At 47.6% G+C, this 16,966-nt stretch overlaps 1 protein-coding gene across 6 annotated transcripts in view; it reads right to left on the reverse strand.

The window, feature by feature from the left end:
* PATJ (PATJ crumbs cell polarity complex component) overlaps positions 1-16,966 on the reverse strand; it is a 3,332,662-nt gene that overhangs the window by 1,118,170 nt on the left and 2,197,526 nt on the right. For all 6 annotated transcript variants that reach the window (XM_069642041.1, XM_069642043.1, XM_069642045.1 and 3 more), the window contains one exon: positions 14,214-14,285. In XM_069642041.1, coding sequence (XP_069498142.1) covers positions 14,214-14,285 — 72 coding nt within the window. The remainder of the gene's footprint in view (positions 1-14,213; positions 14,286-16,966) is intronic.

Here is a 16,966-nt window from a genome sequence, read left to right on the forward strand (position 1 = left end):
CGGGCTACGATAGCCAGGGCGTTGGCCGCCTTGATAGTCGTCGCTGCGGATGAGATGATCCGCCGTCCCATCGTGTCCAACTTCCTGCCCTTGCCGTCCGGCGGGGAAGTTGATGTCAAGGCCAATGCCCCCCCCAGCTTTCTTCTTTGCTGCCGCCGAGACGACCGAATCCGGGTTAGGTTGCGCCCAAAGGCACAAGGGGGCAGCGTCGGGGACCCGGTACTTCTTCTCGTACCGGTCCCTCTTTGCCGGCGCCGTGACAGGGTTCTTGAGGAGGGCGAGCCCCTCATCCCAGATGTCATCTAGAAGCGGTACGGCGAGGACCGTCTTCCTTTTAGCCTTGCACCATTGGTAAAGGAAACCTTCCTTCTTCTCTCCTGGGCAGAGCTGGAAGAGCTCCGATGCCTTGGAAATCATGGCATGAAAGGATCCAATTTCGTCGGGCGGGGATGCCCGAGCAGGGGGCGACGGGGGACACGTCCAGTCGTCGCCTCTGTCGTCATCTGTACCTGTCGTAGCAGTGTCCATGCCTGTATCATCCCGTGGGTAGTAGACCGGAGGGAAGGCAGAGCAGGCCGCAAAGGTGGGAGAGGTGGCGTAGGATGCGTCCTCCTCCCTTATGCGGTGGACTTTCCGAAGGTCTTGGCTCCGGTTCCCCAGTCGGGTCTGGCTCAGGTACCTCCGTCGGGGGGGAGGGGCAACCTTGTCCTTATCTCCGAACATAAGGACTGAATCGCTGACAAAATGGCCACCGAAGTGTCCTGCGGCGCCGGAAACGACGGGCGCAAGGGCTCTTGAGGAGCCTTGTCGGCGACCCCGTCACTCACGTTGTCGCCCTCGTCGGGATCCCTCCCGATGGGCTGGGCCTCTTCCACGACTTCGATGAGCTCTTCTTCAGAAGTCGTGTCCGTATCCACGATGGCCACCAGCCCCTCCCCCACCTTTTCCAACGAGGACTTCGTGGGGGTCTTCTCAATGGGCCTGAAAGACTCCCCCCTCCGCAGTGGCAGGGAGACTCTGGGTCCTGAGGTCACCTCCACTAGTGTAGCCTCCACAGGCTGAGCCAGGACTGCGGCGACATCCTCAATCGAGGTCTTAGCAGGGTGAATTAAGGCCATCATCACCTTCTGGACGCCTGGGGCCTTCACCTTGGGGGGAGGGTCCGAGCCTCGCTCCCCCTCTGCCGGAATCTTTGAGATCGACCGGGGCCTCTCCAGAAGCTTCGCCGGGTTCTCGGACTTCCTCTTACCCGAGCCAGAGCGTTGGCTCGTGGTTGATGGCGCCGGGGAGGATGCACCCTGCCTGGCAGCCAAGGAGCCCGACCGTTCGGCGCTCCCGGTGCCTGCGGACTCGCGGTGCTTAGCCTTTTGTTGGGCCCCCGTCGCCGGGGCGCCCTCAGAGGACTTAGTAGACCGCTCTGGCTTCTTTTTCTTCTTCTCGCTTGATGGGCTCTTCCCTTCCAGCCAGTTGGCGAGACGGAGGTGGCGATCCTTCATGGTCCTCTCTGACATGTTCCCACAAAACGCGCAGTCCTTCTCCGTGTGCGTCTTGTCCTCATGGACACAGTAGAGGCATAACGAATGCTCGTCTTCCTTGAAAACATTCTGAAGCTGGCATCCAGGGCAGGCCCTGAACAGCTTCCCAGGCGTCGAGCTTCCTTTCTCCTGGGCCATGTCCGGGGTAGGCCTCGGAACTTCTGGAATCCTCCAAAAGCGTAACTCGACGAAATCTTCACCCTTGAGGCGCGTAGAAAACTCCGAAACGGATCCCCGTTGATCGGATGTAGAAACGGTGGAGCTTGAGGCTCTACTTAACCGAAAAAATGAGAAAAATCTCCTGAAAAAAGCGCGAAAACGCAGCAAAAGCTCGAGAGCTACAGCAAGAGGACTCCCAACACTTGAACGTGCGGTAAAAATCTGAGGATGGATGCCAGAGGCGGGGCTTAGGGAGAGGGCAGTCATTGGCTGGGGGCAGTATGACCCAGAGACCAGTGATTGGTTACTACTAAGAAAGACAGATCAGAAACGAAACGGATACTGATTTTTTTCTATACCGAGGATTCCCGGCCTGACGACAGGGAATATTCATGAGCATGTGAATCCATGCCAGACCCCATGCTGGAGAAAATAAAGAACCTGAGGTAATGGCGTTTCTTATGGTTATGTTCTTCCTCCCCACAGTTGCTCATCTCTTGAAACGATTTCTTCGTAGTTGCACACTGGATCAGAAACGTTTTCATCAACCCCCACGGGGCATACTGTGAAGCACTGCACCAGCTCAGCGCCAATGCCACCCATTGGGCCTCATGCCGAGTTTGCCGGTCTGGTAATAAGGGTGCCGTTACGCTCACTGGCACCATTCTTTCGTGACCGGCAAACTACAGGTTTGCCTGCCAGAGCTGCTTTACCCGACAGGTCTGACCCTGCCGGGCACAGCGGTCACAGTAGGCAGAGTCATCACGGAAGCACCAGTACTGCTAACAACAGTGCTGGTGCTTCCAGGTCCCCACTACCATAGAGTCCTTTTTGGACTGTATGGGAATGGGGATTAACACAATTACCAGCGCCTGACTTCCGGGCTGCCGGACTTGTAATTTGGCACGGGGAAGTCAGGCACTGGTAATTTGTTACGGACCGGCGGCAACCCGCCGGGAGTACTGGCAGGGTTACCGCCGGACCCGTAATAAAGCCCATTGTGTCAGTTGGGGCATCACATATACGCTGTGATGAATCCTTGGATTTCATCACTTCTCCCTGAGGGGGAGTCCCTTCCAATGAAGCTCCACGCCTCCTGTCGCCCCAGCCACCCTCACTAGAAATAAAAAGAACATAACCACGGAAAAACTACTCCCCTCTCATCCTTCCCACTATAAATAAAGCTCCTGACACTTGCTCGGACCCCACCATTTTACCCGACATGTACAACCAGTCAGTGCTTGCAGCCATCAACTCTATTGCCCCGCTTAAACTTAGGAGACCTAAACAGCGCGCTCACCTCAACTTGTGGTTCACTCCCCAGCTCAGAGTGTTATGCAAAGAGAAACGTATTGCAGAGTCACGTTGGAAAAGCCACCCCTCTGACACCCATAAGGACGGTCTTCTGCTAGCCACCCTTAACTATAAAGAAGCCTTACTCCAGGCTAAAAAAAGATTCCTACAACAAGCATATTGTGTCAGCCCAGTCTAACACCAAGGAACTATTCAAAATTCTTAAGGAACTTGAGACACCAGCAGCCCCCCCTGACTCGTGTGCCAAAGATTGTACTTGGTGCACGAATATTCAGACAGTACTCCTGGGTAGAATTGCCACCCTCCAAACTAAAATCAGAGACAAACAAAAATCACTACAGTCTGACCAACCACTGACTACACCTACACTTGATACTCACCAAGCCAATCCCTCTCATAAACCTTTCTCTTCCTCCGCGCTCATCACCCTTGAAGTAGAAGGAATCATAAACAACCTCAAACCGTCCAACTGCCAAGGTGACCCTTGCCCGGCACCTATCATCAAGAAAGCATCTCACGATTTAGCCCCTTTCATCACAGCATTCATAAATGCCTCCTTCAAGACGGGTATAATCCCGGATTACCTAAAGGATGCATGGGTAATCCCACTCCTCAAAAAACCCTGCCTTGACCCTAACATCCCTACTAATTTTAGACCAATCAATATGGTCCCGTTACTGCTTAAAATCCTGGATCGTGCAGCCTGCCTGCAGATTCGGGACTACCTCGAATCCAACAATCTTCTGGGGTTAAGACAATCAGGATTCCGTCCTAAACACGGCACTGAATCAGCCCTGATTGATTTGAAAACTCAGAGGGAGACACTAAAGGACAATGGGAAGTTAGCTCTACTACTCCTTCCCCTTGACCTCTCTGCGGCTTTCGATTTGGTCAACCACCAAATACTCTGCCAACATCTTAAATCTGCGGCCCACTTCTCTGATTCTGCCAATGCCAGGATCCATTCATTCCTGAGCAACAGATCCATGAGGGTCTTCTCACCTACAGCATCGGCAGACCCCTCCCCCATTCACTGTGGCGTTCCACAAGGCTCTTGTGTGTTCCCTACGTTGTACAACGTATTCACCAAGCCCCTCTTCAATGTGCTTGACTATCTGGGTGTCTCCTACACCAACTACGGGGACGACACGCAGATACTCATTCCTATCACGGGTGATTACACAGCCGACACCAAAGCCTTGAATGATGTCTACCTGGTCATTCAGGCCGGGATGGCACATCACAATCTTTGCCTTAACGATGATAAGACTGAGCTCCTACTACTAGGATCAAGCCATCGTCTTAACAAATTAGATCAAACCTACAAGTCCTTCACCATCAACGGCAATGATATCAAGGTCTCCAAAGACACTAAAACTCTAGGTATCTACCTTCGATTCCACGCTCTCCCTGAACAGACAAACAAATGCAGTAAGGTCGGCATCAGCCTATACTTGTAAACTTATCACCACCTGTAGACCCTTTCTAAACTCTATCAACTGCATCACCCTCACCAGAACACTCATTATGGCCAAAATCGACTACTGTAGTGCTCTCTACATAGGGACCAGTCAGTCCAACCTCAATAAATTGCAAACTGTACAAGATAATGCCATAAGGGCAGCCTTAAACATCGCAAGACGTTCCTATATCTCCACCGTCAGATCTGACTTACGTTGGCTCCCGGTAAAACAAAGAATTGCCCTGAAAACTCTAGCCCTGACCCACAAATGGCGGAATAACAATGCCCCACCCTACCTCTCCTCTCTTCTTGCCTTACACTCCACACCTCCTTTCGACCCACTCGATCAGCCCAAACTCACAGCCTCACCCTGCCTAGATTCAAACTTCAAAAAGTGGGTGGTGTGAGCTTCCCTGTCCTAGCTTCCAAACTTAGGAACGACGGTTCAGTTCTGATGGGGGTAGGCAGAGTGTTCCAAACCTTCAAGAACAACGCTAAGACTTGGCTGTTCTCTCATGATCTATGAGGCACCTCACTTAGTCCTGCCTTCCATGTGCAATATAGGTTATGTGTCTATACACCTCTCATTGTACTTGTATTATAATCTGCTAATGGTATTTTTTCTGTATATTGTATATTTTGTAAATTTATTGTGTATTTACTGATTATTGTAACCTATGTTCAAGAGTATGCGCCCGGTTGCCCCTGGGCCTGGTTTGCGCTTTATAAATAAACAAAACTTCAAACTTCAAAATTCAAACTAGGGAGGTGAGGCTGCTACCCGATAGTCCCCTGGGGGTGGTTCTCAGCAGGAGGATCTCATAGTGAGGGACTCTCCTCTAGGGACAAGGACGCCCACTCAAGGGCAAAGCGGTATGCCAACCCTTCATCACCTCCATCCACCTCCTACCCATCCTCCTATCCCTTCACTCAACCTTCTGTAGCCTCCACTTTCAATTGCCTCTATAGCATTAAAAACCCAAGATTAACGGGGACGAGGAAGAGTAGGGATGACTTTGGAAAGAAGAACATGCAGAGCAATGCAGAGTCCTCACGAGAACGTACATACACGTTCTAGTTGTTATGCTAGATTCAAAGTAAAAACAGACAAAGGACTTACCAATGGGAGAAACCTTTTCTGGTGCAACCCTATGCAAGGAAGTGGTTCCTCAGAGCACTGGGAAGAAACCAGTGAGTGCGGCAAGCATGGGGGATATCTGACATCCCTGTTTGGTCCAGCGAGAAGGATTAGGATAGAAGCCTGGCCAGGAGAAGGTTCAGGTGCGAGAAGAACCTGGATGGTGCGCGCAAGCTCTAACGCACACGCAGAAGGTAGAGGAAAGCTGTGGGAATGCTGCAGCCTGTCGGAAAGCCACAGAAGCCGGGGGAAGACCGAAGTCAAAGCTCGGAGAGCCCCAGACCAACCGGGGGAAGCCAGAAAGAACCCAAAAGGTATGTGGGTTGCTGGGAAGGTTGGTGAGGGCATAAGGGAGTTGGGGAAAACGCCAAGACTACGGAGTAGGGACAAGGAGGTAAACCCTGGGAAGGAAATACGAATACTGGTCTGGGACCCGCACCCAAAAAGGAAGGAGACGCATCCAAGTCCTATTCTTCATGGCAGCACCTGGCGGGAGAGTGAGCCAGGTCTTAAAATTCAAACACCAAAGGAATATTTCTCAAGCCATCTTCATGGCAATACATGAATAAGAAAGAAGCCATGGGAAGGGAGACATTTCCCCTGGTATTGTACACTGTGATAAAAGTGTAAAGAATCCAGGGAAAGGGAGTCATTCCCCCTGGTATTGTGAATTGTGCTAAAAGTGTAGGAGACCCATTCCAGTGTTGTACAGTTCCACACTTTACCCACCCATGCGTGTTCCGTGGGTGCCTCTTTTGAATTCCATCTTTGTGTCACTGTTAAAGCCCCTGCCATCATCACAATCCCGTAAACTTTGCGATGTGCTGTTGTAAGGGAGATCGGCTAGTAGCTCTCCTAGCCCCAGAATCGCCAAGCCTCTATTGGCACCTCCCCTTACCTCGACCCCCCAGGATTTCTTCTAGGGCCTCCTGAATTACTTCTCAGAACAGTTGGATTCGGGGGAAAACCCATCATATACGGCTCCAAGGTCCCACCATTCCACAGTCCCTCCAGCAGTGGTCAGTTGTTGTGGGATATAATTTGTGTAGCTTAGCTGGGGTTAGGTGACATTATAAAATGAGTTTTACCCATATTTCTTGGATTTGTAAAGACCTTTTGAGTTTTGGGATGTTTGCCCACAATTGTTTCTACAATCTCTGATCATATTGACCATTTCCAGGCCCCCATGTATCTCCTCTCCCCCGGATCATTCCATTGTTTGGCGTACCCATAAATTGCCCCCAGTAGATGCTTGTCTGCTGAGTCGCCTGCTAGGTATTTCTCAAATGGGGTGAGGCCACCCGTCGCTGCCTCCTTCACTTGGGGGGGGTTGCATTAGCCAGTTTCTTATTTGGGTGTAGCAAAATCTTTCCCCTTCTCCCAGCCGGAGTCCTCTTTGCATTGCACAAAGGACTTTATTTCCTTTCCCTCTAACAAATCTGTGATCTTGTGACATCCTCCCTCGCGCCATTTGTTAAAGCTTGCCTCTCCCTCTCCCGAAAAACATTGCAGGTGTTCTGAAAAATCGGCATGAACAGGGATGGGAATGTAGCGATTAACTCATCCCAGGAGTCTCCCACCAGTGCCATTATCTTACTACAGTACATGTTTGGTGGTCTATCCTCCTTTGGTTTCCACAGTGACTCCTCTAGGGAGCCCCCCCCCCCAACATGGCCCGTCCATTTCCCTCATGTCTTGCCTCTGTTGTCCCTCAGGCAGTCCCTAATTAATCTAGGTTGTGCCGCTAAAAACTCAATTTTAAAGTCTGCCTCCCCGATTGCTCCCCTGTCCCTTGGCATCAACATTACCCTATTCACCGTCCTTGGCTTCTTGTTGTTCAACACAAACCTTCCTGTCACTATTACGTGACCCTCTCCCATATTTTCAAATATCTCCATTGTTGCCATCAAAATGCTTTCCTGTCCCGAGTTAGGTGTGTATACTGTCCCTATCGTAAATATTTCTCTTTTAATGCGTAATTTCACCAGTAAGTACCTCCCTTGTTTATTACTTACCACTTTCAAAATCACAAGTATTATTCCTAAATGCAATCAGAATCCCGCTTTTTTCTCAACCATATTTGCCAGTAAAATCTGCGGGTACCCCCCTGCCATCTAATTCGTGTCTTATCTTTCTACATATGTGGATTTCTTGAAGAGCGAGAAAGTCGGGTTTCTCGCGCCTCAATAAAGATACAAGCTTACAACGTTTTGCAGGTGAATTTAGCCCCCGGATGCTGTACGTATTAATTTTAAAACTCACGACAGGTGTCTAGTCCCAGCCTTTGTATTCCTTTCCTTTGGGCCCTGATACAAAGTTCACCTAAGTATGTTCGGGCTGTGGTTAATTTGAAATATAATGTATATATTACATGCGTTAAAACTTTCCTATATTTTTGATTGTCCTTGCCCCCTATTCGTATTCCCACAGTTATCCTGCTGGTCGGTCTCTCTCCCTCTGCCCCTAAACCCCATTCCACCCCTTGTGTCCCCTGACCCCCGAAAACCTGTTCCCTTAACTGTAGCCCAGGCCGGCTCATGGGTCCTACTGACAACCTCTGGTGAACCCGTCCATGTGCCGGTAAAGTACCCGAGCTGCGGAAAAGTATACTAGCCTCTTCCATGAGATCCCAATCCGGCCCCTTACTTCTACGCCCCCGTCTCCTCTCGGCCCTCCATTTCTATTGTCCCTCTCCATCCTCTTCTTATTCACAGCTCATACCACCATTCCCTTGGTGTACCTGATTCATCTGATCGGCCTGCCATCACCCCTCAGTTTGTGGCGTGTCCTTTGATTTGTCCCAGACTCTCGAAGCTCTGGCCTTCCGGTTGTCCCGTTTTGTCATTGACGATTCCAAACGACGACTCGGCCTAGGGGTCCCTCCTTCCACCTCGGATGATCCTGGTTGGTCTCTTCTGCCTTCCGGCGCCACAACATTCAAACCATCACATGTTGTTACCCGGATCTGTCTACACTTCCAGGTAAAAAGCAGCCCAAACGAAAAAGTCCATCTATAACGCACCTTCCCCAGATTAAGAATACTAGTAACCAGGTGCATGTGTCTTATTTTGAATAGGGTGGAGAAAGCCAAGTCCTGATAAAGCTGGACCAGCATGCCCCGGGGTCTGGTTCCCGATTCTTTTCTTGGAGGGTCCACCCTATGTATTCTATCTAGTAGGATGTCATCCGCCGGGACCTCCAACAATAGGTCAGTGCAGAGAGTTTGTATTGCATGCTTAAGGTCTTCGTCTGCAATCTCCTCTGGGACATTTTTGATGCGTACATTGCATCGCTTTCTCAAGGACTTCACAATGGATTTTTAAATTGTATGTCATCTGTGCCAGCTGCTCCAAAGTTTCATCGCTTTCCTCTCTGACTGCCAGCACCCTGTGATTGTCACCCCTGTCCGAGTATTTACCTTTGGCGATACCGGGGTGCGTTTAATGCATCCTATCCCTTTGGCACTTGACATATGTTTCCTTGAAGATAGGTCTCCTATCCAGCTGCTTGCTGTAAATTTACTGAGGCGTTGAGACTTTATTCCCACACTCTGTCCGGTGATAATCACTGCCACCTCTCCTCCCTGCATCAGTGTTCACCTATGCCCTCTGTATACTGCGCCTCGACCAGAGGGGATAGCTAAGTAGCCTCCTGCATTACACATTCAATCCTGTAGGCCTCGCATGCAGCCCCTAGATTCTGTGCCTTCTCAACGTTTCTGTAGCTTTATTCCTCCTATTAGGTAGGTGGTATAAGGAATCTCTCCACCTTATTGGCAGTTCTAAAGTATAATGAGGAGAGGGGAGCCCTTTGCGCTCGTATGTCTCCCGATGCACCCCAGATATCTCGCCAGCACCCCATGCCCGAGTACTATCAATGTATTTTCTTTTTCTCTCAGTGTCACATTACCTCATTCTTCACTGCTCCCCTCAGGAGTCCGCTTATATGAATACTGGGGATGAATCACCTTATTCCGCATGGCCCCTCAGGTCATAGCGTGGATCACTTGCTGTGCACACCTCCAAGAATGTGCAAAGCTCCTCCTCCTCCTCCTCCTCTGTGCTTTTTTCATGCGTCAGCTTACACCCAGGTGGGAGGGGGTATTCCTCACTCTGCCCTTTGCCACACAGTCTCCTCTGTGTCTCCGAAGAGGGTTGAGTCCCTCGTTCAAGCTGCGCTGCGCCACTTGTTATGGCTTCCGCCAGGGTGCCACGCCCACTCACACCACACCACAATGATCCGTGGGTCAGTCAACTTTGAAATGGAAATTATTCACCGACCATTGAAAAATAGGCTCCGCCCACAAAAGAACCTTTAATGTGGTCGGTGTTCCAAAATTATTTAGATCTTGTTCCTAGGCAAATTACCGTCTCTTTTCGCGTTTCTTACCTAAGGGGACATCTTAGTCGGGTGGTAAGGATGTGTGATGTTGCTCTATGCTTCCTCCTCCAATTGCATGCTGTATGTCTTTTCCTCCGTTGAGTACTTATTCTCCTGTCGGCATGCGCACGGGTGGTAGGAGGGGTATGCTTCCTCCTCCCTACCTTGACGTGCCATCTTGTCCAATTCCACCGTGGAGGCCTCGCCCCTCAGTAGGATCCTCCACCCTCTCTCTGCTCCCGTCAAAGCACCGCACCCGGACCTTGTCTCGGCGTGTAATGTAGTATTTCTCACTCCACTTGGCGGCCCGATCGATGCTCCGTTCTCTTATGGCGGCAATGGGAGCTATCCAGCAGTCACACCATCATTATGGGGCAGGGAAGAAGAGACACAATATTCTCCTTTCGTTTTGGGTCAGAGACGAGCTGCACTCAGCACATGCTCCCCCTGCAGATGGCCATCTTGGAATCGAAATGTCTTTCTTGATGTTAGCAAAAGGTACTGAAAACCAAAATTTAATAATGACTCTAGCAAAAATGTTCTCCAAGGTAAAGTCACTTGGATCCAAGAGGTGGCTCTCCCTTCCCATGTTTCTTGAAATGGATGGCACATTTCCACTTTAAATAACAGTTCCTTTGTTTCTTTACTGGACTCACAAAGTTCTTGTTTAAATCACATGTTTTACAACAGTCTTTCTGTAGGATTTCCTTCAACTCTGAAGATGGCCTGGTGTACTCCCCTGCCAGGAATCCTCACTCAGTCTCATCCACCTGGTATACTCGCCAGTCAGGCTTTCTTTTAGAATTTTTTCAATCAATCTCAATTACCTGCCAGGATTTCTTTTATAGTTCCTTTCAGATTCCCTGGTATACTTTCCTGCCAGGAATCTTTACATACCTTGAAATGTCTGGTGTACTTGTCTGACAGGACTTCTCTTAATTGATGACAGGTTCCTTGGTTATACAACAATGGCCTATACCCTGAGATACTTGCTATATTGGCTTATAGCATCACTTGCTCAAACATATCCCCCAACCCAATACAGGTGGCATCTCATACACCTGTATTTGGTTGTGGCTTCTCTTTGCACTGTGTCTTGTCTGCAAACAAACATTCTTCTTATTGGGTGTTGCCTTAACACTTTGTCTTGACTAAATTCAAATATTCTTTTCATCTTCAGCAATCTCATATTTATCAAATGCCGCTAGTGCGTGTCGGAATGCCCCAGGGGACCAGCTTTTGCTAGACTCACTGGTCTCTTCCTGCATCTATGACTCTGTCTGCACCTTTGTGGAACAGCTGCTTCATTTGCTTTCCACGTTGGAGTCAGCAGAGTTCTCTCCAGCGTTCTTTGCGGCTCCGCATTCACACACTGGCTTCCTCTCTCATTCCGGCCTGATGAACGCTGCTTCTCCAAGTCGAGTTAGAGAAGGAAGTAAACCGTCACCAGAACGGACGTCGAGGAGTGCTAAAATCAAGTTGAATATAGGAATTTGAGAGGGGAATGCTGTCCATTTAGGATGGGATAACTATAACCGCTGAATCCATATGAGAAACAGGACTATTATTTAATAGCTGGTGTCAGGTGCGCAGTACAATTCGCCAGTACAGACAAGAGGGAAACATACCTGTCGTAACTTGGAAGAAGCCAGAAGTAGAAGTGATCCATGAATATAACTTGGACTGAGATCCAGGACCAAGGTGAAGATATCACTGTTTTGGTGCTAGTGACGGATTTATGCCAGTTTACCCTTTAAAACATCTCCTAAATTAAATGTGGAGGTGAAGTGACTCCTATCAGTCTATTTGAGGCAAAGAGATAACGAGTTCTTTGTTTAAATGTCCTGAAGAAGGTCGGGAACTGAGGGGCGATTGTTTAAACCCTAAAAAGACCGAAACATATGTCGACGATTACGGAACTGTTTAAAAGTAGAACAATCAGTGAACACCTGTATTAATGTTGGGGTTGAAAAACTGATAAGACTTATTGTAGTAGTGATATAGAAATTATAATATCACGAAATATTTGGAAAAGAAAATAGGTTTTTTTTTGCCAATATGGACACTATGGATGGATGAATGAATGACAGAGCGATGTGTATTGATGAGTTGTTTTTTGGGTCATAAGTTGATAAATAATGTTATTGATTATTAGAAATTGTTTAAAGGTATTATGACAATTGTTTTAAACATATATAGATTTTCTTTTGTATTACATGAATCAAATTATTTTTAGAAAAGATTAAAAATATTTCCTTGTCATCCTTCCCACACTGGTTCAAACCCCTTTATATTTCGCCAAGCAGCCTGACACCCAGTAGCTTCTCCACAGGTCCTTGCGTCCCCAAGGCTTTTCTTGCTCGTTTGCCGCGTCCCTCCATCTGTTCCGTTAAGCTTTTCTGTGTGTCTCGCATTCAAGAGCCTCAAGCCTCTGCGTTGGAATTTGGGCACTGGTCACTTTGCACAAACTCTTTCATCCTTCTCCTCATCTCAGTACCTGAGTGATTATGGGAGTTGGAGTCCATGGGTGTCAATGGGCTTCTACTTTTCCAATGGCGTTTCTCATGATGTTTACAATAAGGTAAATTAGAAACAGAAGGTGGTATGCGTGAGTTGTGAGTGTTTGGGGCACTGGTGGGGGCCTGACTTGAATACCGTACAGACAGGGTTTTTTGATTTCCTTTAAAAGGGGGAATCATTAAATGACAGTACGCCATTAGTGTGTTGGGTGTGAGAGAGTCTTCCTTAGGGAAAAGGGTGAGGGGTATTTTGCTGCATCCAATGCAGCTCTAACATCACCCCAGCAGTCGTCTCCCATGTAATACTCCCTCATAAAGCCGCGTCTAGAGCCCTAGAGTCGGGATCAGGTAGAGGCTTCCTTCCCCTGGCTCCATGGGGGGAGATCCCCAATGGGGAATCTGTGATGACTCTACTGGATTCATCAGAATTTACTGTAATAATTCCCCTAGAATCACCAGTGGTTATTTTGAAAATCTCACATGAATTCAACAGTCGCTATCCTCTAATAGTTCACCTGGATTCAACAGTGGTTATATTGTGAATTTCACATGAATTCAACAGTAGTTACGCGCCAATAACTCTAAGTTCAACAGTGGCTGTATTATAAATACTCCTGTTCTGGTTGTAACCATTTAGATACTACTGACACTTTGTCTCACTTGTTAGCGAAATGCCTGGGTCTGAGATGTTTGACATTTGTGAGAGTTGCCAAAGATAATGCTTGGCTATCCTCTAACGAATTCTGGTTCTGTTTAACATATTGTCATAAGACGGCACTGCCAACTGATGTGATTAGGTTCCTGTATAAAGTAAATTTCCACTGAAATAGAATGTAAAATTGTTCGGTTTTTTATGAATTATGATGCACTTTTTTATGCATCCTATTTAATGAACTGTCAGTTATATATGCCTATTAATTCTTGTATTAGATGTCTAGGACATTTGAATGTTTTCTCCAACCATTCTCTTGATGCTGTGTCCTATCCATGCACCTACTGTAAATTCTGATGTTGTTTTTACTATTTCTCCAAACCTTGCATCCTACTTATGGATTTATTGTACAAATCACAATGAATTACTGAACTTATTCTTTTCATTTTCTACTATGAAATATAGTGTACATTTTAATTATAACAATACACTTACTATAAAATAAAAAGGATATTAAGGAAATGATTTGCCTAACTTAAACAGTTCCATTTGATACTAACAGAATCTTAACATCCAACACTCATTATGAATCTCAGAGCAGCTACTTTACAACTGGGTCCCTCTAATATTCATCTTCTAGTGCGCTGATAGGGACCTAAAGTTTTCTCTAGCTAGACAAAAATGGAAATGAACTTTAAAAAAACAATGAAACAGAGGGGCACCAACAAAGCACAGTGAATTCACAGGGCACAGCTCCCAAGATTTTGACTTTCAGGTGAGCACATTACAACTTATATCCTAAGGTGTGGATGTTTTACATGCTTGCAGAGCTAAAAAAAACATGCGATATTAGTATTACACAGCTTTAAAACTAAAAAGATAAAAATGCAGCATGTATACAAGATATAGGGCCTGATTCACAGAACGTTTTCCAATGGGATTGCACCATTATAAAAAGCTTCTGTGAATCAGGCCCATAGTGTTTGGCACCCAATACTAGTTGTATGCTGCGGACATGTTCAAAATATACTCTTTATTCATTTCACAAACATACATTTTCCATGACTTGCTCCATGACTTCCTCATCATCTTCTGCCTCCAGAATTTGGTTGCTGAATTTGTTTTCCTGAAAAAGTAGTACAATATTATGTTAAATTCTATTTCTAATTCATATTGGTAATTTAATGAGACAAAAAAAACAAATTACAGCATTTAGAATTTTCTTCCATCATAGTTCAACAATTGATGAAATTACAACTGCAAGACAAACAACAAAATAAATAAACAATTGCATCAATTGGTGGCATAGTACATTTCATACATTTTGCTTTCTGCTGATACTGGTCAAGCAAATCCCCAGAACACTGCTGCACACTTCAACATATGATGGAAGCAGCATGCACTATACACGATTTTACAGATCATCAATCTAGGCAGATTCTAGACAATATAGTAGAGCGAAACAACGAACTTCTTCCCCCCATTCCGCCAAGACTGCATGCACTGCAACCCTGCAATAACAAATTTGGACTTTAAGTTCTGCTTATGCTACCTCCTGTCTGAAAACAAACACAGGGTCACACTGCATCACAATACTAAGGACACACTTATAGAGAGAGAAACACACAGACATTTAATGTTCACTTACATTGTCTATTGTATAGTCTGTGATACAATGTGGCCCGGCCTTTAAGTTCATACAGAATTTACCCTCAGCAGAACAATGTCAGACTTCCAGTCATCAAGATCCAGTAATCACTATTATTTTTACTTGTTTACTTGGCTGGCTGCCCACAGGAGTAAATGCGAGTGCTCATTTGTAGCATTGTCTACAAATGAACAAATGGTCAACTGCCAACTGGATAGTTCACAGAGAACCCAGCTCCGTCAGTAGTCTAACGGTCTCCTTAGTGTGTTTGTCGGCCAACTTCCCCGAGCGGGCGTGTACCAGCCAATTGTACAGGTACGGGTATACGTGTATGCGTTGCAGACGCAGATGGGCCACCAACAGAGCCAGGCATTTTGTAAACACCTTCAGGGCTGATTTCAAGCTGAATGGCAGGGCCTTCAACTGGTAGTGCAGATCTTGCACCAACCGTAGAAACCTTTGATGATTCTTGTGAATGGGGACCTGAAAGTAGGCATCCTCCGGGTCCAACGACGTCAAGAAATCCCCTTCTTCCAGTTGGCCAAGCACGTGCTGCAACGTGACCATCTAGAATTGCTAGCACTTCAGGTACTTGTTCATACGCTGTAGCTATCGAGCCGTCATTGCAGTCGTCGTCGTCCGTGGATGAAATGTCCTAGGGTGCAACGTCAACCTTGGGGGGCTGTTACGAGGCCTCCTGGCACCCCCTTTTTTCCCACCCTGAGGGTCTTGAATCAGGACCTGGGCAAGTTATCTTTACCCCTCAAGGGATACCTGCAGCCTTCGCTGATGCCTCTGGCCGTGTACCTCATGGGAGGCAGGGACACCCTCTACCCTGCAGGATCCCCCTCATAGGTTCGGCTCCCACCGCCGGGGTGGTTGTCACAGTAGTCATCGATAACATGGCCGACTAGGACTTTGGCTGGGCCTGTCGAGCCTGTTTGGGCTGTGCAACCTTCTTCTCCTCCTCCGGCCTAGGCCTGTTTGACTTCTCCCGCAACTTGGCCGGGCTGGATGACTTCCTCTTTGAGGAGGTGCTCGATAGGAGGCTGGCTATGGAGGCGGACGGCGATGGTGATTGTGGCCTATCCAACCTGGGACCCGCAGACTCAGACTTGCGACACTTGGCCTCATCGTGGACCCCCCACGGATGAGGCGACCTCAAAGGACCGAGAAAAGTTCTCTTTGGACAGGCCGTTCCTGAGCGAGACCTGCTCGGAGCACAGGCCTTGTTAAAGTTGAGCCATGCAGCCAGCCTGCTGTGCCTGTCTTCCATTGTCTTCTTCGAGAAGCCCAGGCATATCTCGCACTCTACCTCTATGTGGTCCGGGTGCAGGCAGTAAAGACACTGCAGACGTTTGTCTTCCGCAAAGACATTCCGTAGCCAGCATTTGGTGCAGAGGCTAAAGAGGGTCCTTCCCTCCTCCTCCTCCAAAATGGTCAGGTAGCGCGAAGTAGGCCGAAAGTGGCTTTCAGGAAACTTTGACGAATCCTTGCCCTTGAGGGGCGCAAAACTTAACCGACAACGGAGCCCCTTTGCCCGCCAATGAGGAAACGAGCATGAGGGATCTTGGACACAAAAATGTAACTTTTCCAAAAAAGAATCTGTAAAAACGTACTAAATAGCCCAGAGAGTAAACTCGAGCACTTCCAACACTGAAGCGTGCTGTAAAAATCTTACGATGGCTGCCAGAGGCAGTGATTGGGGAAAGGACTGTCATTGGATGGGGGTAGTATGACCTAGAGGACAGTGATTGGTTTAGGGGAGAAATACAGTTTTAAAGTGAAACTGTTTTTTCTTTTACCAAGGATTCCCAGCCTGACAACAGGGAATATTCATGAACATGTGAATGTATGCCAGAACCATGCTGGAGAATCTCACGGACAGAAAACATTACATACCTCAGAGAGACCAATGAAACCCTTCAATCAAATGTGATGACCTTGAAAAAGAGGGCCAGGAGAGAGAATCTTAGAATATGCCTTTTGAAAGAAGGTGCATAACACGGCTCTTCATGGAATTACTCTCGAACGTCCAAAATGAGAGGCTGAAGATCGACAGAATTCATAGTGTGGGCGCGGCCAGAGAGGAGGGGGAGTGGCCATCTTGGGATATAGTGGCAAAGCTCCCCAACTACTTGATAAAAGAAATTATCCTC

This window comes from Ambystoma mexicanum, chromosome 1q, assembly GCF_040938575.1.
Source record: "Ambystoma mexicanum isolate Mex_15411 chromosome 1q, UKY_AmexF1_1, whole genome shotgun sequence".
NCBI lineage: Eukaryota > Metazoa > Chordata > Amphibia > Caudata > Ambystomatidae > Ambystoma > Ambystoma mexicanum.